The sequence below is a fragment of the Callospermophilus lateralis genome, chromosome 6 (assembly GCF_048772815.1).
Source record: "Callospermophilus lateralis isolate mCalLat2 chromosome 6, mCalLat2.hap1, whole genome shotgun sequence".
Lineage (NCBI taxonomy): Eukaryota > Metazoa > Chordata > Mammalia > Rodentia > Sciuridae > Callospermophilus > Callospermophilus lateralis.
Window position 1 is genome coordinate 99905906 of NC_135310.1, and position 20325 is coordinate 99926230.

The window sequence follows — 20325 nt, forward strand, 5'->3', positions numbered from 1 at the left end:
TTTCTTAAGTCTATTTTGAAATGTCTTCTTTAAAAAAAATCTACAAAATGCTTCAAATAATAGAACTGACTTCAAACCTTTATTGGCCCTGACTGCAGCAATGTGGTTGGATGTTTTGTATTGAGAAACTTTTTTTTTTTTTTTTTGCCCCTGTCTAGGGTGACCCTGGACTGCCTGGAAATCCTGGCTACCCTGGACAACCTGGTCAAGATGGTAAGCCTGTGAGTACTGAAAGCTTAGTCATCTTCAGTACTGGGATTATAGTGTCAAAGTAAAAATTGCACTGGGCACAGCTAAACAGGCAAAGATGACTTTATTCAAGACTACTGCCCTAGGGGAGAGAGAACTGGCTCAATGCTGCTGAAACAAAGGGAGAGAGAGTTTTAAATGCTGGGCATGCTAGTAGAAAAGTACTGGAGGACTTAGAAGGAAGGTAGGGTTTTGAGATGGAACACATTGAGTTATTCCTCAGTTTTTCAAATATTTTGTTCCATGATTATCCCATCTGTATTTGCTTCTATTTGGCACCCATTTAAGATAGTCTCCAGCTTTGCAAGATCAGGATGCTGTCTTCCCTGAGGATGATATAAAAGGATGGCAAGGAGGTCCTTGAGAAGCCATTCCTGGGTTGTAAAACTAGTAAGAAGCTATTAAAAAGATTTGTATTTCAAAGAGAGGCCTAATGTTGAATCATTTTCTAAAGTAAATGTTCTAAGAAAAGCAAAGTCAGGTAGAATAAGAAAGCTAGCAACCTAAATTTAGTCAAAGTGAGGGAAACATTACAGTCAGGTTGGCCAAAGAAGCAGCATTGTTGACATAGGGTTGCCTGGGGATCAGATTTGATGAGGTCCCTTAGAGTGCTTTGTAGATACAGATGGTGTGTGAGTGCAGGCCTAGAGCAGGCATTGTGCTCCTCTGAGCTGTTCTAGACACTTCATGATCCTACTTCATGATTATATACATCGTTACTACAATGAACAATATTGACCAGGGACTTTCAGTATCATGATAAATCCTTTTGTCTTTTCTTTTTATGTATATGGAAGTTTTCAACTTAAAAGTCTTTTCAAAGGTGATGTTATTTTTTAAGAATATATGCACTGAAGCACACTTATAATCTGATTAAATAAATAATATTATCTAAGGGTCTAAGAGAAATTTAGGGACACAGAAAGGGAATGTAAATCAACTTTAAAGCATTTTATGCAATATTTATAGATAAGTCATCTGTCATCATGTTTGCAGAAGTAAATAAATATCAAGAATTAGCTTTGGAATATTAAAAAATAGTTTTCACCAAGAAATATTTCTCCTGAGAGACTTTATCATGAAGGAGTGGGAAGGTTTGTACTGTGAGTCAATAGTTTTCAGGACGTCAGGCTTGTTGGCAAATTCCTGCAATCCTAGTGACTTGAGAGGCTAAGGCAGTAGGATTGCAAGTTCAGAGCCAGCCTCAGCAACTTAGTGATACCCTAAGCAACTTAGTGAGACTCTGTCCCAAAATAAAAAAGGCTGGGGTTATGACTCAGTGGGTAAGCACCCCTAAGTTCAAACCTTGGTATAAAAATGGTGATGATGATGATGATGATGATGGTGGTGGTGGTAGTGGTGATGATGTTGTTCAATAAAAGAGCCAGAGGCCTAACGTTGAATCATTAAGACGTCTATCATCAGGAGAGTTACTTAAGTCCCTGAGAAAAGTTTGCTAATGGATTTAATACAAAAACAAAACAAGACAAACAAGAACAACAACACAAAAGAAACTAGGCAACCTTTGAAACTGTGTTAATATGCTGAGGCTTTTGACCCCAGCGTTGCATGGGATAGTAGGTGAGCCCCTCTAGAGAGGTAATAGGTAATAAAGGAATGGTCATTGGGAACTGCTGTATGATTGGAACTATGCTGTTCAGCTGACCACAGGGGTTTATTCTGAGTGTGATGGCAACCAGGGATTTTGAGAAAGGAAATGACTTAATTGGGTTTACAACTTCAAAGGATAAATATGAATATTACCTGGAGAGTAGCTTACATGGGGGCAGGTGTGAAAGGAGGGAGATCATGTAGAGATTATTTCATGATTCTAAGTAAGAGGTAAGAGTAGTGCACTAGAATGATGTGGCAGAAGAGAGAAGTAGTCAGATTCTGACTTACCTTCTCATTTAAAGCTGACCACAGCGCCAACAAATTTATATGTTGGGTATGGAAGAAAGAAAGAGAGATGTTGAAGAAGTCACAAAGGATTTTAGTTTGAGTACCTAGGTGAATTGTGGTGTCATATATTGCTCTGGGCAAGGCTGTAGGAGATGTAGCTTTTGCGGGGAGTATCAAGAATGCATTTTTGGACAATTGGAGAATCCAGTCGTGAGTCACCATATAGCTGTATTTAAGGTCATGGGAGTAAATGAAATCGTTTAGGGAATGAATCCAGACAGAGAAGAGAAGGGGACAGTGGACAGGGCTTAGGGCTAGAGGAACAAGAGGCAGAGGATCAGCCAAGGAAACAGGAAGCACTGATCAGTGATGCAGGAGGAAAACCAGGAGAGTGTGGCATCCCGAGGGGTGGAAGCATTTCAAGAAGGGAGTGTTCAGTTTTGTCATTGTTGTCAAGAGGTCAGAAAAAGTTGAGGCTTATGATTAGACTGTGAATTTGCTATATAGACGTTACTAAAGGCCTTGATAACGGTGCTTCTGGTAGGATGGTACAAAAGCTGGATTGGAAGAGATTCATGGGAAGAGTAGGAGATGAAATGGTAACTGAGTATAAATGTTTCTCCTAAGGATATAAAGAGGAGCAGAGAAATGGAGCAGTAGAATGGGGATGACGTAGGATGAGAGTAGATTTTTTTTAAAGGTGGGGGTGTTGTAGCAGTTTTATCATGATGAAAATGAGGTAAAAAGAAAAAAATGAGAGATTTGAGAGACATTTGTAGGAAAATAAGTAGATAAGAGGGCATTAGCTTCAGTTAGGAAACAAAAGTTTCACCTTGATAAGAGGATGGACAGTTAAACTTTTATGTGGGTACAGAAACAGCTAGAATGTGTATTTTGGGGAAAGGGTTGGTACAGAAACAGCTAGAATATGTATTTTGGGGAAATACATAGAATATGTATTTTGAGAAAAATTATCAGACTACTTATATTGAATTCAATTCAATTAAAATAGAAACCTAACATCTTTGCTGTTGAATTTATCTTTAGCTTCTGTTTTTTGGCAACATTGCCTTGGAATTTCTGTTTCAATCCAACCTTTATTCACTTTAACCTAAGCTGTCTTTATGACCTTGTGCATTTTCTCACTGCAGTTCCTCGTCCCACTAAGATACTTCCCTGAGGTCCTATGTGAGTTCTGCCCTAATCACACTTGGGTGAGATGATTTTCATAAATATGAGCCCTCCTGTCTGGTGATCCCTTTCCTGGGCTCTACTATTTTTATGACTGGCAGCTGAGGTGATGAACCAAATCCAAAACAGATAGACTTTACAGGCTGGCATGTCACCTGTCAACAATGCATAATGTTGTGGCACATCCCTGACAGCACTGCTAAATTATTTCAGCTATTATTTTTTTCAGGGATAAGAAAATCCTAGGCAATGATGGGAGGTGAGTGCTGATCAGGCCCTCCATGGGTTATCAGCCCTGTTTGCTTTAAACATTTTTTTAAAAATCTTTCCTTGAATGAAGTGCTAGGGATTAATTATAGTTAGCTTCATATAATAAACTTGGATATTACTCTATAATTTGATTTAAGATATAGAAGACTTATTTCCTCATCTAATTAAGCACCTGTGTAGATATGTTTTGAATATATGTATATGTGTATAATTTTATGTTAGGTATATCTGTGCAGTATCTGATAGTAAAACCAAAGAATAAAAGCAAGCAACTGTGGTGAGCAGAATCATGGTCCCCTACATGTTCACATCTCAAATTTCAATACTCATGAAAATGTTATCTTTTATGGCAGAAGATGTTGTGCAGATGTGATTAATTTAAGGATACTGAGATGGAATCATTTTGAACTATCTGGATGTTCCAGTGTAGTCACAGGTTCTTTAAAGAAGAAAGCAGGAGTGTGAATCAGGGAAGGGTTTTTGATGATGATGATGATGGAAGCAGAGATCAGAGTGAGGTGCCCAGGAGACAAGAGATCAAAAGAAGCTTCCAGACTCTGGAAAAGAGAAGGGATGGATTCTCCCTTAAAACTTTCAGAAGGAGCAAAGCCCTACTGACACCTTGATTTAGCTCCATAAGACCTCTTTCAGACTTCTGACCTCTAGAACTATAAAATAATAAGTTTGTGTTGTTTTAAGCCACTGTGTTTGGGTTAATTTGTTATAGCACCAATAAGAAACTGAGATATCAACCCAAATCCTGTTTTCCCCTAAGTCTGACTTTTTCTTAAATTCTCCCCACCCCGCCCCCATTTCTCTCTCTCTGCAGGAGATGTGAGATTGGGTGGCCAAGCAGGAAGAGAAAGCAAGCCTGTGAGCCAGAACAGCTGAGGGTCATTAGAGTGTGTCCAGGGCCAGCACCCAGCTGGAGTGGGAAGGTGTGGGTGGAGCCTCTGGCTGGCTCTTGAAGCCATCTGGACCAAGGAAACTTGGATGGAACAGTTTGCAGGGAATTCTGCTTTGTTTGGATTTGGTTCTGTACAATCCCCCTCAATAAGCAATTTGAATCTCTTTCACACATTATAACCAGGCCAAGTCAATTGAAGCTTTAAATAGTAAATTATTCCACTCTGGAGAAATACTAATTTTCATAAGGAAAGTGCATTCAACCAAAATTTTAAGAGTGATTTCCAATCCTTCCATTTCTTTCTCACTTCTCTTTCAATCCACTAACTTCTATAGTGCAGTGTCTGAGCATATTAATATTTATTCTTTTACTATGACAAAAGGAAAGATGGGGAAAATATTTATATAGTCTGCTAGGTAATTCACGGTGGTACTACTAAAGACATTATACTGATAGGACATTGATTGTTAAAGAAGGCCATATGTGGAAACACAAATAGGACTAGTTTAAGATTTTGTAAGAGTTTATATTTTAAAAGTGCTTGTTTCTGTTTTCTGTCATTATTGGTAATTCTTCATGAAGTACTTTATTTATTTATTTTTTTAAAAAGCCCTAGCTAGTAATTGGGCAAATCTGGGGCTGTATTGCTGTTTACAGAGTTGCTTTGCTTTTATGGTCTTCAGTTCCTTCATCCAGGAAATGAGATGATAATGCCTGGTAAGCACTAGTTTCTCTCTCAGCCTGCTTTTTTGATTCCATGAAGTCTATCATATTTCTAAGATATAAAGATGAGATAGATGAGGCCATAGAATACTGGAAATGATTTTTCCATATCAGTGATCTTAAGAAGTGAGTTGGGGAGAATGACAGCACAGTGCTATCAGCAGACAAAACAGTGGGTTGGTCAGTAGATGATGCCCAGTGGTTCAGTACCCCCTTTCCCTTACCCTCTTCAAATGTGCCTCTGAGTAGGGTAGAGATACCAGAGATCCCAGCTTCCACAAAGAAGTGATAGTCAGGAGAGGTGGGGAATTGAAAAAAATTATATGACTTGTTAAAGTATAAAGTGCATTTGGGAGAAGGTTAGTAGGAAATGTATTTGGATAGGTAGGACAGAGAGAATGGAGGGAAGAGCACATAAATCAGACCATTGTGATAATACTGGCTTTTAGTTGGTGTGAGTTTCAGACCCACTCATACAGAGAAGTGACGTGATCTAAATTATTTTTTAAAAGAAATTATTCTGGCTTCTGGGTTGAGAATAGATTTTTTTAGGGTGACAAGAGCAAAGGCAGGGAGAACAGCCAGGAAGTTCCTGCAGCACTCCAGGAGTGAGGCAATGGCCATCAGGGTCAGGGTGGTGGCACTGAGGTGAAGAGTACTGCTCCTGTCCCTGGGGTGTTTTGAAGTGAGAGTCCACAATATTTGCCGCTATGTTGGATATAGTTTGGAGAGGAAGAGGGAAGTCAGGGAAAGCTAATGGGGTGTGGGAGAATGGGGAAGCCATTACTGGGTGAGGGAATTATGAGTGGTTGGGATGTGTTAAATTGATATATTAGACATTCTAGTAGAAATTTTGAGTGGGCAACTGAATAGAGGAAGTCTGACATTCAGGGTGAGATCCCTTTCTTGCAAAGTGTCTTTTCTTGTCCTTTGTCTGTTTTCTGCAGTGACTACTGAGTTTTTCTATAAATCAGTAAGAGCTTTTTTGATGCTTTGAGAAAATTAATACTATATTATATGTTGTATGTATTTGTTTTGACTACTCAGTGGCTTACAGTTTTGTTTTAAGTTTTAGAAATGAAAAATTTCCAGAATCAAATATTTTCTGTTTTTGTTTCTTCTAGTATTATTTTTGGAACATTATGTACTATACTATATGTCCATTTACTTTAATTTAACTGTATTATGATTTTAATGACTTTTAATTTTTTATTGGGAATTTATTTTAGTATTTGGGGTGACATGAAGATCCCAAAAGACTTGGGGAATTTGGACAACAGGCTATTCTAACATAGTGAGATCTAACCACAGTAAATATGTGGCTCCTACTTGTCCATGAGCTGTTATTTAACTAAGGTGAAAATGGGATCCACATATGTAATGGGGTTGCTTAAAAGGCAGATGCAGGTTTTGGCACAGGTAGTAGACATGTAACATGTACATTGAGAAGGATGACAGTCTTGCCTCTGGCATACTGGATTTGATTCAGAATTCTACAGAGACATGCAGGAACTGAAATTATTCAGAAGAGAGTAACTGGGAGAGTTCAAGAGTTCAGAAGACAGTCTGTGAGGGAAGAGTTCTTGAGCTTCAGGTGTCAGTCCAAACAAAAGATACTGTTTCCAAATATTCAGGAATCATGTAGAGAATGAGAGGAAAGTGAAGTAAACCAGCCTTGAGGTGTGCAGAGTGATTAATAGTAAAACAGGCTGAGTGATTAATAGTAAATATAGGACCTATGAGACAAGCTCTTCATGCCTTCCTGCTTTCAGACCCTTAACTTAATAAGGTGCCAACTGTGGGCCCAACAGTTTAAGGGCTATAGAGAGTTGGGAGCTGAGTGCCATGGAGATTAAAGAACTGGAAGATGGGACACATCAAGATTAAGGCCAAAGGGATGGCTATTATTTAAAACTTGAAGATTATAAGAGGCAGTGTAATCATGAAATGTATGAAACATCCTTCTAAAGAGAAGAGTGTCTGCCTGAACCTCCTTCATTTTAATCTAGGTTCCTTAGCAGAAAGCTGTATTGTCTCACTTTCTTCCATTGCCATTTAACTCTCTTCCTATTTCCCTCCCTCTCCCTCCTTTCCCTCCCTTTCCTTTTTTCTTACCTCTTTTTCTTCCCTTTCCTTTCTCCCTCTCCCTCATCTCTCTCTCTCTCCTTTCTTCCCTCTCTCCTAATGAGTCTCCATGATAAACTAAAAGGTGAACCATTTTCCTTGAATGAATTATTCTATACTAGGGCAGTTTGTTTCCCTTTTCTGCAATAAGATATTATTTAAAACTTGTGTCTTCACCCAATACAGTGGAGCTCACCTGTAATCCTAGCTACTCAGGAGGCTGAGACAGGAGGACTGCAATTCCAGGCCACCTGGGCAACTGAGAACTTTTCTCAAAATGAAAAGGGCTGGGGCTGTGTATCTCAGGGGTAGAGTGCCCTGAGTTCAGTCCCCACTACCAAAGGGAAGAAAACTCCCCCAAACCAATCTTAGGTCTTCTTAAGGCTTTGGGCAAAGCTTACCTGACTAGCTAATTCATTCTTTTCCTCACTTTCCTTCTATAGAAATCATGTAGCTATTTCCCTGTTTGTTTCCCAGGTTGATTACTTACATTTTACATATCATTCATAGTATATGAAATTCTTCAGTGACACAAGTAGCATAGATGATGTTAAAGATAAGTTCTTATGTTGTGTCATCTTTTGATTGATACCTGCCTGACTGCAGGGCTATGGCAGAGCTATTTCTACCATTACAGCACTCATTAGTGACAACTGGTTGAACTCAATATTCATTTGTTTGTTTGCTTACTTATTCATTCATTTACTCATATACCCTGTATGTATTGGTATATACTGTGTTCCTGGCACTCTTCTAGTTTAAGGGAATAGAGTGGTAAACAAAACAAACAAATAAAAACCTCTGACATTTTGAAGCTCACATTCCATTGTGCAGAAACAGAAAATAAACACACATACACACACACACACACACACACACATGTGCACGCGCGCACACAAAATCAGGTGGGTTGAATTCTGTGGGAAAAGACATCATAGGGCCATAAGAGGTGGAATGTGTGCTATTAAAACTTCCCTTTGAATATGAAAAATTCAGGTTGTAAAATAAGAATTATTAAAAATGGTATCAGCTACCTTAAAAAGGGTTGTGCATTCTTGGCCAGGCATAGTGGTGCATATCTGTAATTCCAGCTACTTGGGAGGTTGAGGCAGGATGATCAAAGGTGTGAGGCCAGTCTGGGAAACTTATCAAGACTCAAAAGAAAATAAAAAGGGTTGGGGATATAGCGCAGTTGTAGAACACTTGGCTAGTATGTGCGAGGTCCTGGATTCAATCCTTTGTACACATGGGGGAAATCAAGGTTGTGCATTCTTCTTTTTAAGGAAGCTTATTATAACTTTAAGTGTAACCTTACTTAGAGAATGAAGCACTTCAATAAAGTTAAATTAATTCTGCAGGTCTTAGAACTTAGCTTTCTCTGCAGAGATTATTTCTCAAAGATAGACAGTGCTTTTCATTTCAAGGCAAGTTGTTATTCATCATTCATACACCTTTCCTTAGGGAAGGCAGAATAAGATTTAGAAATTTCCTTTATAGCAAATGCAGTTTGCTTTAATTTGAAGTAGAAATTCTATTTAGTTCACAACAGTATATAGCTTCTCACTGTCAAATATATTTTTATGTTAGTCTATGAAGTATTTTTGGTTTTGTGCTACTTTATACTTTGCCACCAATTCAACTATATTTTCCTCCAGAGTGCCTCTCTTCATCAATGGTATCATCAGCAGTGACGTGGCAGGGGCTAGAGACCTGGGCATCATTTCACAACTGCAGAATCTCTACCTCCCTCAACCTGTCATCATCTTGGAACCCATACACTAAGTTGCCTCATGTTGAGCCTCCTGCTCTTTCTTCCCTACAGGAGGCTCCCATCTGGTGTCCGTGGCTATCCCTTGTCCCCTCTGATCTCCTCCACAGTGTAGCAAGAAATCTTTTCAGAGCTCAGTCTGATTGTGTGACCCTCCTTCTTAAATGACTTTAGCTTAGCGGCTTGGATAAAGATCATAGTCCTTAAAACTCACAAGCCGCACAGGTAACCTCCACTCTATTATTTCAGATTTCCTTAGCTTGCTGTCTTTCTAGCTCTGTGGACCTGATTTATCCTATCTTGCCACATGGTATGTTGAAATGTTCTTCATTTTCTATTCCTTTGGGCTTGTTTATTAGCAAAGCTTTCTCTCACTGCTTATACTTCACCTCCCATTGCATCACACTTTTCCTTAAAACTTAGCTCAGGTATAATTGTTACATATATTCATTTGTTTGTTTGCTTACATATTCATTCATTTACTCATATACTCTGTATGTATTGGTCTGTTATTTGAGTAATTAGTTAAATCATATCAAACACTTATCTAATAATTGAGTTAGGTAATAAAGAAATTAGTTTTTATGTTAGTTATACTTGGAAAGACAAAGATTTTTGAATTTTCTTGGAGTTCCATTGCACAGAGCTACGAAGTTTGCCAGACTAGAAAACCCACAGAGGACATTTAAAGTACACACTTGATTTTTGTTACCTAGTTTCCCTGACTCCCTACTAAAGAGTATCTGTTGGAATTTTGGAAAAAATTGAAGAAAATTATGTAATAAAAGAAGCTTGAAATCACATTCTTTCATTTTTAAAAGAAGGGTGAGATCAAAATAATTTCTCTGGAATTTGTTCTCATTTTAAGTTTATAATATTAAAGGAAAATAATTTATCCTCCTCACTACTTTGAAAATTTAGTTTAAGTAGATATTGTGTGTAATGATTAGAATTAGGCTTAGAAAAAATGGTGACCCTGGCACATTTGAAGATTTTGTTTTCTTTAATACCCATTTCAATGCTATATATATTTCCTGGAGCAATGCAACTATGAATCATGGAAGAAAATTAAATTGATTCTGTATCCTTAAACCCTACAATTTGGCAGTGAGAATTTTTTTCCCCTAAAATATGACTCATTTACAAAGAGACCGAACATGGAAAAGACCTAAGTGCTGTCAGAAATCTTGTGGGTGGGGGTGGGGGTGGGGTGGGTATTTGGATCTGCTAATAATTACAAAATTGTAAAATTAATATCAGAATATGATAGGAAAGATGCAGTTGTAAATGAAACACAGAAACTCATGTTTTCAGAAAACAAAATCTCAGACTATAGAAAAAGCTTATGATTTTTCCTATTTTAGGGTACTTTTCTTGTTTTAGTATACCCTAGTATGAGTCAACCAATGTTTTATTCCTTGCTCCTCTTGGAAATTGTTGTGCACTTCCCCGTTAACCTTTATTTTCCTGATTTTTCGCCCAAAATGTGTCTCTCTGAATTTTGTCCAGTTTCTGTTGGAGTTTTGCCTTGGGATCCCCCAGGTTGGATGTGGTTATGGTTTTCTTTATTTTGTTACTAAGCATGTTTCCTCTCGCTTCTAAAATAATCTTTGAATTTCTTTCTGCAGCTAAGATTTCAGAGATGCATCTCATTGTGAGTTTAAGGAAGACATATCCCACAACACTCTCATATTGTGGGAAATGCTTATTATTCTTACATTGCATTTCCTCCCCAAACAGACAAGCAGTTGTCATGAAACATGCTGAGACCATGTTTGTATGTTCAGCATAGTTCAGTGTAAATGTGGAAAGGGCATAAATCAGAATGAGGATGATGGGACCTTTGGTTCCCAATGCACTAAAGATGGCTATTAAACTTATAGAGTAACATTCTGCAAAAGTGTTCTTGTGGTTTTGGACCTTAGTCATTGAGTCTGAATACTCACTGACTGAATTCCTAACATCTGCCAGACATCTTCACCTGTGACTGCACTTTACTTCTTTTCAAAAGTGAAGTGGGTATTATTATTGTATCATGTGGTATAAAACCAAGCCTTTGGTAGTCCAAGTGGCTTAGCCAAAATCCCATAGAAAGTAAAGGGAGGAGCAAAAATTCAGCCCAAGGTCTTTTCCAATTTCAAAATTCATTGTCTTTCCACTTCACTGTGTTGCCTCCCAGGATTTGGGGATTTGATGACTCTGCCTGAGGTCACATGATGAGTCAGAGGTTAGCTGGGAATAAGTTTGGGGCATCTCCACATTTTTTTTTATCCCATTATAAAAGGATGCATCCTCTATATCAAATACATCCAATCAACCTCCTCAAAGAGGGGAGACAGAATAGCAGCTTCGGCTCTATAATAAAATGTTAATTTTCTTAAAAGTCATAAAGCAGATATGACATTTGATTTAATTTTTGGAAAAATCTGAAAGAAAAATCGTTCATTAAATGTGAACTTTGCAGATGACCAACCATTTTGATCAATAGCCAATCTCCTTGGTAACTTTCTTTTGAGGAATTTTATGAACATTCCTTTCCTCTGGGCATTCACAATTGTAAACAGTTTAAAAAAGAGTCTGGAAAAATGGACCTCTGTGAATCTGATGAGTCATTCTAGAATGGTCAGATCTGATCCCCTCTGAAGCATTTTCTGATAAAGGTTGTTCCCACTGGCTCTGCCAGGTTACTAACTATATAACTTCAGGCAAGTTACTTAACTTTCTGTGCCTTCATTTCCCAATCTGAAAATGGGTATTCTATAAGATCTACATTAAAGAACGGTTCTGAGGAATGATAGATAGAAAGTATTCTGTGTAGAAATGATAAATATGATATAAATCATTGCTGTTTTCTCCCCACACCCCCATTATAAGAGCCTGTTGTAAATCATGTTGGATTATCCAGAGATCACAAAGAGGTCATTTAAGGAATTGAAAGTCATTCTAAGTGGTGGCATTTATAAGTAATCTAGTTCTTCTCATTGATAGCAGTGACAGTTATATCTTATTCCAAAGTGGCGGAAGGAAGGAAATTTAGGGAGAAAAAAAGGGATAGAGAGGTCTGAGCAAGCTCTAGGAATGTGGACTTTCTTCTTTCTTTTGACTGATCTTTAGAACATGAACTACAGTGTATTACTAAATTTTATACTGTAAACTACACAAATGTAACACAAAGAGATTTTACGTGCTTGTGTGTAGCGTGGATAACCGTAAGATAAATTTTTCCAATGTTTGATCAACAAAAATATACCTAACAATGTGTTTGATGCTGTAAATACAGAGATGAGTTGGACTTAGTTCATCATCTCAAGGGGATACATAATCCCTGACACTGAAACACTGCCAGTCCAAAGAGCAGATGGTGGGCTTGAAAATTGCTGGTTGCCTTGTATAGAGTATGGAAAAGTTGATTATGAGGCCAATTATTGTCTGGTGAAGTGAAATATTTGAGGATTGGACAAAGGGACTTGAGAAAATTTTGAATTTGAGAAATCATGGAGAAAACATAATAATATACCTTGTGAGGAATTGAATGGGATATGAAGGAGAAGATGGTGGTTGCTAATAAAAAATCAATAGTCATTTTCATTCTGGAAGTGACTGAAAAAGCAGTTTATAAGACAGGAAATGTAAATCTGTTTAAAGGGAGAAGAACAATAATCTAAGATTGAATTTTCCAAGATGACCATTATTGTTATTGTTACAGCCAGCAAAGACTATTAGAAGGGATATTTGAAAATATGAGTAGAAAAGCCGGGAATTATAATGTCTCTAAAATTATAGTTAAGATTGTACTGACAAGTGAGTGGGTGACTGTGAAGGCTAGAATATACATGCGTGAATACCACATGGAATTGAAGCTTTTGGATTTAAGAATGGAGATGTGCTTGGAAACTGAATGAGATATCTGTTAATACTATTGACCATGGCTACTTGTGTCCAAACAGAGAAGAAAAAACACAGAAGTTGACAGAGTACTAAATGCCTTTGTAGGTGCTAAGTGGTCCAAATTAACCTGATGTTGGCCCCAGGAAACCTAAATAAATATTCAGGGTTTCAAGATTGTGAAAACATTAGTTTCCCAGTGCTGAGTGAAGATGAATCATTTGCTTCTGTCTGAAAGAGTTGTGCTATTTTACCAACGGTCCGGTTTTTGGAGGGACATGTAAGAAGCAGTGGAGTTAAAAGTGACTCCCCTCTTCTCCCACCCTTAGTAGACAATTGCTTTGGGGATTGAGGGAGAACATTTTACAGCCACATTCCTGGGTTTAACAGTGGCTTTATAAACTGAGTAATCCAAAGGTAGTTATAGACTTAATATAACGAATAACATTCATCAAGATTTACTTAATTCCAAGGATTAATAGATTACCATTAATCAGGCAGTTTCAAAAGTATTTTACATGTGTCTAGTCCTCTAACATTCTTAGGTGTTTTTCTCTTAAATGTGTAGAATGTGCTTCTAACATGCAGAACATTTCTTTGGAAGCTCTGTATTTGTAGAACATTGACTCAGTGTTTCCATACCAAAATCTTCTTTTGAATTGAAGAATCTGTGGATATTTTTTATTAATCTAGAGAAATTTAAAACCTTTTTCTATATGTTTTTCAAAGGATTTCATTAAGATTGGAGGGTATGCATGCTTTATTAAGTCTTTTATGCTTTGCTACATAAGTTTTAAGGATGAGAAACTTGAGAAAAGAATGAATACTGAAATGGAAAGCTATTCTTTGTAAATATGATGAAATATCAATTATTTGTTTCTTTTTCTTTAGGGATATCAGGGAATCTCAGGATCACCAGGTGTTCCAGGACCTCCAGGAATGCAAGTATGTGATCCATTTGTACACAGTTTATAAATATCATTTCTAGTGAACCAAAGACATAATTAACAGAATTTAATTTTGTGGTTAATTTAGGGCTCTCGAGGACTACCAGGTTACAAAGGAGAACCAGGAAGAGATGGCCAAAAGGTAAATACACATAAATAAAAATGGAGTCAGTAGTTTTGTCATTCAAAATTGAAAAAGAATTATCTATAATGGCTCCATGTGTAGTGTTGGTGAATTTGTCAGTGGCCACTGGCCAGTAGAGCTCACAGAAGGCTTTTATCACTAGATGAACATCATCAGATGAAGCAAACGTTGGCATTGCCCAGACAGCATGTTCTCTCCCTATGGTTGAGTTCTCTTTTCAGAGGGGAGTGAAGCACATATCAGTGTAATGTGTTCTTGTGTTAGCCTTAGGCAGCCCAGTCCTGCATGTCTAGTTCCATTTATCTGGCAAGTGGTCTGCTGGCTTAGCCTTATTTGACTTCTCCCGTAGGTTATTGATGGGTATACACATTTCAATTACTGCCTCTATTTACAACTCTGAGATTCGCCATGCTTCCCATTGAAGTACATGTTCTTTGTTAGTACCTTCCCATGGGCATAGTCAATGCCTATTGGCCCTGGTAGCTTGTCTATGCTCAAGATATATATTTGTATTTGTTTGAATTTCTGTGTTGATTGTTAGCTTAATTCCTAGAATACAATCTCATTTTCAGTTTTCAGGGAGGCATTCTGCTATTTGATCCTGATAAAAACCCTATAGTAATCTTCTCATGCCAACTTTGCAAATTGCTTACCTTTGGAATATAAAGTGCATAACATGCACATCTCAAAAACACTGATCTAAACTTTACCCATTATATGTTTTGATGGTTGCATAAAATCACACAACTATTTAAAGTGTATCTCTTGAGTCTGATGGATCAGCTATTTTCAGGGTATTTGGTTTGGGGCAAGTTATTTAATGTCTTCAAATCTTATTTTCTTTATTGACAAAATGGGAATTTCTTTTTAGGTTTATTGGGAGAATTAAGCAAGTATGGTTACTGGCTTAGGTATTTTTTAATACAAATATGGTTTTATTGTTCTGTTTTGTTCATCAAGTAACATGATTATAGATGGGATATAGTACAGGTTGGGCTGGCATGGGTTAAAGCAGTAAGGAAATCACATAGAAAGATTAGTGACTGAATTTAAAAAAAGATGAAATAGGTAAAGGAAGTTTATAATATGTAGAGAAGTAGAGTAGTTAAAGCAAAAGCAATAGTTGACCTAATTCCCAAAGCAGAAGTATTAAGTTCTGTTGTCCACAGAGGTGACCTTGGTCATCCATGTGTCCTTTTAGCCCCCGAGCAATCTCTACCAGTTTCATATGATAGAGGAAACTTTAGAGACAGTATAGAGAAGGACAGACAACAAAAATGGAAAGTGTCTTACATATTCATGCTCTGGGGGCGTCATGAAGCAGCTCAACCTCTTTCAGATGAACAGGGATTCCATTTGGAAGTTGAGGATACATATTCTGAGGAACCCAGGTGCAAGCTACCTCTCCTGTGTTCTAGTTGAAAGGATCATTGCTCTCTTTACATTCTCACAAATAATCTGATGGGGATGGGGATGTGCTATTTTACCAACAGTCCAGGGGGATGGGATGTAAAAAAATTATGCATGTATCTGGGTATTTATTATGCATGTATCTGATATTTATGAATGAATGAAAAAATGACTTACTTTTTCCTTTAGTGGAGTTTAGAGATCAAATATATGTATTTATTTGTACATCTTAAAAGGACTTGAGCAAAATTTTTGTAGGAATAAATGTTCCTTATTTAAAAAAAAATAGCAATAATAGTTGTATTGGTAGCATCTACTGTTTTGGGTCATTGGTCTAACTTAAATACAGATGCATAAATTTTACAAAATCATATGTTCTACTTGAGAAGAGAAGATAAGTAAGATGTGTGTTGATGCAGGGGCCTCTGTTTTCAGACCAGTAATGTTTTCATTCAGATTTGCTTGTTTTATGAAGTTCATTGTTGAAATTAAACTCTGAATTGGCAGACTAAGACTAAAATCATCATGTGCCACTTCCAGGTTTTCTCCTCATGTTCCATGGGGCTTCTGAGAATTCATTATCCAGAGTTAAATAATTTGCTAAGTTAGTTTAAGACTTTCCCTTTTTTTGTTCCTTTATAACATGGTTTCTTGATTTTCAGAAATGGAAAGGTTAAAAAGTGTAACCCTGAGACGTCTCTGTCTTGTGGTAATTTAGGAGATGTTTCCTACCTAGGTATTACACTAGTGGCCATTGGGAGGTTGTTCCACATGATACTGTTCTCCATTAGGATATTTTCCCAGAATCATTTCCTTTTTGTGGCTTTTCTCTGAAGATTCTCAGAGTTCAAGTTTCTACTTGGAAATAATTAACATTAGATGCACATTTTTTTTCTGTCTTTAACTGTTTTTTTCCCCTCATATCAGACAATAGAATGTAGATTTTTCAGGAATTTTTCTCCTTGAACTTACAAAGTCAAAAGGAGCACTTATTCAGTAAGTGATCTTTAATTGGTAACTTCTTTTATTACAGCTTTAAAGCTGTTTTTTTTTTTAAAGCTAAAAGATACCTGAAATACTTTTTTATCTTTAAGGATATGTAACATGTTTAAAGTGTGTGGAGAAATATGTTTGTTAAAACTTATATTAAGCTTTGATGGTTAATTGATATGTATTCATGAGTTTTCAGATTGAGCACAGGCAGACTCAATTTTGGAGAGGCAGGAAGTATTGATAATTTATTTTTATTTTTCGTCTATCCAACAAACTCATTTCTTTTTTTTCTGGGCTTAGTAAATAAAATGTTAATTATACCTAAGGTATTATTATTGAATAAATTATTTTATTTTCTTTGTTAGTGTTTTTAACATCAAAGTCTCCCGTTAAAACTTCACCTTCCTGTTGTCCATGCCAGGGTGTCATGGGATGGGGGACCCTGCCCTCCTCAACCAGGTCTCCTACCTCTGGGTTTCTAACACTGAGATACTGAGTGGTTTTCAAGGTGTTCCTGGCATTTAGTCAGTCACAGTCAAGGAGCTCCCAATGTACATTTTGAGAGAATAATAATAAAGAACCAAGTTAAAGGTTTGTTAGGGATAGTATGATAAAATTTAGTATATTAGTGGTATTAGTTATTGAGTGTTTCTGAAGACAAAAAAAATAGTTTTTGAAATTAAAGCTAATAATGGTAAATGAGGGAAAAATAGACAGAAGCAGCTTAACAAAGTTGCCTTCTTATTTTACTTTCTCAAAAAAAAGATAGTTACGTATGGAGCTTTCTGATAGCACCACACTACAGATACTAGGGTGTGTGTGTGTGTGTGTGTATGTGTGTGTACATACATACACACACATACACACACACACACATGTGGCAATAAGGGGTTTAAAGTAGTTGCAGGTTATAGGTTGAGCTCTGAATTCAGACTTCTTAGCTCCCAAGTCATGCTTCTTAATCTCTTTAAGTCTGTTTTATCATGTGGACCGTGGAAGCTACAGGGTTACTTTATTACTGGAACCACCATTCTTCTGATGATAATTTTGGAAACATCTTTGATTTATCTTTTATTCTTTCTTTTAAATGTTGAAGTTCCTTGTCTAAAGCAATCAGACAGGATTTCCCTAAACTTCTTCATGTTCTATCGGCACTCTTCCCTGTGTGTGTACCTCTATTCAGCTTTCCTGTCTGTTGACAGGTAAGCTGTCCTTGCACAGTCCACAAGCCCTTTTGATCTCCACTACTTTGTGTTATTAGTTAGCCTTCTCCTCTATATCATTAATTATTTTTCTTTTCTATATCATTAATTATTTTTCTTTTCTAGTTAGATTTTCTCAATAAACCAAAGGGTGACCCATGTGAAACCAAATAAACAGACTCCCCTTTCCTCCACCACATAACCTCTGTGGCTACTAATCCATTTTTTTTCTCATTGGAGTGTAAGTACTCTAAAATCTTGGCATTTGTTTTCTGTACTTCCTGATCTTTCTTTCTTGCTGTAACGCCTTCGGTAGGATTTTATCCCAACTGCATATCTAGATCACCAGTCTCCTAACTTTGAAATCCAGTGGTCAGTCTTGTTCAGTTATCTTTGTCTTGTTATTTTTGCATCTTTTCAGCATTTGACACACACAGATGACAATCTCCTCCTTTTCAAAGCTTTTTTTCTCTTGGCTTTTAGGATGCCACATGCTCTTAGATTTTTCTCCTCACCCACTTTTCATGTTTACTTGTTGCTTTTTACTCCTGTATTCACTCTCAAAATGGTGGGAGTTTCTAGGGTTCAGCCCCATTCCTTCCTCAATAGAGTTTATTATGTTGATAAGTATAAACATATGAATATAAATCTAGATATTAATTACGTAAAAATAGATATATTTTATGACCATAGTTATAAAATAATTAATACATTGATATAACAATATAAAAATACTAAATATATTAGATAAATACACAAACATACATATATTTACACAATCTGTTTTCTTTTCTTTTTTCTATTTGTATTGGAGATTAACCCAGGGGTACTTTACCACTAAACTGCATTTTTTATTTTGAGAGAGAGTCTAACTGATTTTCTAAGACTGGCCTTGAAGTTGAGATCCTCCTTCCTCAGCCTCCTGAGTTACTGGGATAAGAGATCTGGGCCACTATGCCCAATTCACGATCTGTTTTCTAAAATATTTTGCTTGGTCTGAATCTAGAGAATCCTTAATAGTTGACATTACAACTAGGGATTTTCAGAAAAAAAAATGCTTTTTATAAAAGTAATAGTACCATAATTTCCCGTTTTCAAAGATAATTCCTCTCTCAGAGAATTTTCTCCCAAACAGCACTGGCTTTGTGCTCCATAGATATTCTCTGATATTTGGCTTTGTTGAGCATGTCTCCTGTATATGTGGGGCTGATTTTTTTGCAACTTCTGTGGCCACTTTTGCAAAGTGCTGATTATTTCCTGATCTTTCAGTCTTTCTTCTTTTAAGGCTACATAATGGATTCAAAATCTTAGTTTATTATAAAAGAATGATTAATTCCATGTTCTGCCTCATTTGTTGGCAGTTATTCCTCTTCTGCCCTGGTTTCTTTTCTCTACTAGTATTATTAAGAAACTTAACATTTTTATTGAATTTCACAGTGTACTTCAGATTTTGTTGGTTCTAAATTCAAGTTTTCATCTTCAGTTTGGGTGAGTCTGTTATAGGGTCATTGAGAAGCTATGGCAGTGACTCCACAACAGCAGCTTGGGGGTCTATTTTTTCTGTAGACTTGAATAGTCCAATCTAATTCCCAAACTCAAAGGGAATATCCATCACTGTGTTAGAGAAAGGAAATATTTTAGTAGAATTAAGCATTTTCCTGCTAGTCACTTAGGATTTGTCTTTTTATCTGACATAAGAAGGAGCCACAGATTTGTGCAAGACTTGATGTATTGAGTACATGAAAGATTTTACTATTGTGTATGCTTTTATTCCTACATGTTTTGTTTGGTAGTTTCTGTGTGAACTTCTTATCATATTTTGTCCTTACAAAAATCTTATAATATTAGTAAACAAAGCCATATTTATATAATTGTTTTTATATAAATTGCAAGGCAAATTACCTCTATTTCACAATTTGGAAAAGTAGAAAATGAAGATTTTGAATCATTTGTCTAAAGTTACTAAAGTATCAAAGTGTTGAAATAAAATGTCTTTATCCACTGGATTTCTTTTTTTTTTTTTTTTACATTTTGGCCAGAATAGCTTTTCTCACTGTGACTTGTGCCCTTGCACTCTATTAGCCTGTGATAGAAATCTCTGAATGCCTGACAGTTGCCCAGAATACAGCTGGGGAGAGAACTTGACAGGTGAGAACTGACATTATCCTGACTGTGCCACAAGAGAGTATTTATTATCTAAATCTCTCTTGAGGAAATAGGGATCATTCCCTTAATCGTACGATATCAAACTTTTAAATTGCAAAACCTTTGCACTAAAAGGTTGCCCCATATTTACATAGGAATTATATCTCTATGCTACTAAATAAAGCATTATGCAAATATAAAATAAAACCCATCCCCAAAGACATTTAAAAGAATGAGATTTTAAAATTACTAGTTTCATGTTCTCTGACTATCCAAATAAATAATTTTGACTTGACTTTGAAGACCATGACTCTAGATGAACTTAAAAGATTGACAGACTTATTAGCCATGAAAAGTTTGAAAGTTACCTATGGGAGATGGAAGCATCTCGAATTTTCCTTGATTCTAATCTCTTATAAACTCAGATGGGATCTTAAGCATCAGCCCCAAAAGCACCTGTTTTG

The 20325-nt window shown here is 36.6% G+C and overlaps 1 protein-coding gene across 1 annotated transcript in view; it reads left to right on the forward strand.

The window, feature by feature from the left end:
• Col21a1 (collagen type XXI alpha 1 chain) overlaps positions 1-20325 on the forward strand; it is a 175415-nt gene that overhangs the window by 87113 nt on the left and 67977 nt on the right. The window contains exons 11-13 of the mRNA XM_076860067.1: positions 159-221; positions 13911-13964; positions 14055-14108. Of these exons, the coding sequence (XP_076716182.1) occupies positions 159-221; positions 13911-13964; positions 14055-14108 (171 nt within the window). The remainder of the gene's footprint in view (positions 1-158; positions 222-13910; positions 13965-14054; positions 14109-20325) is intronic.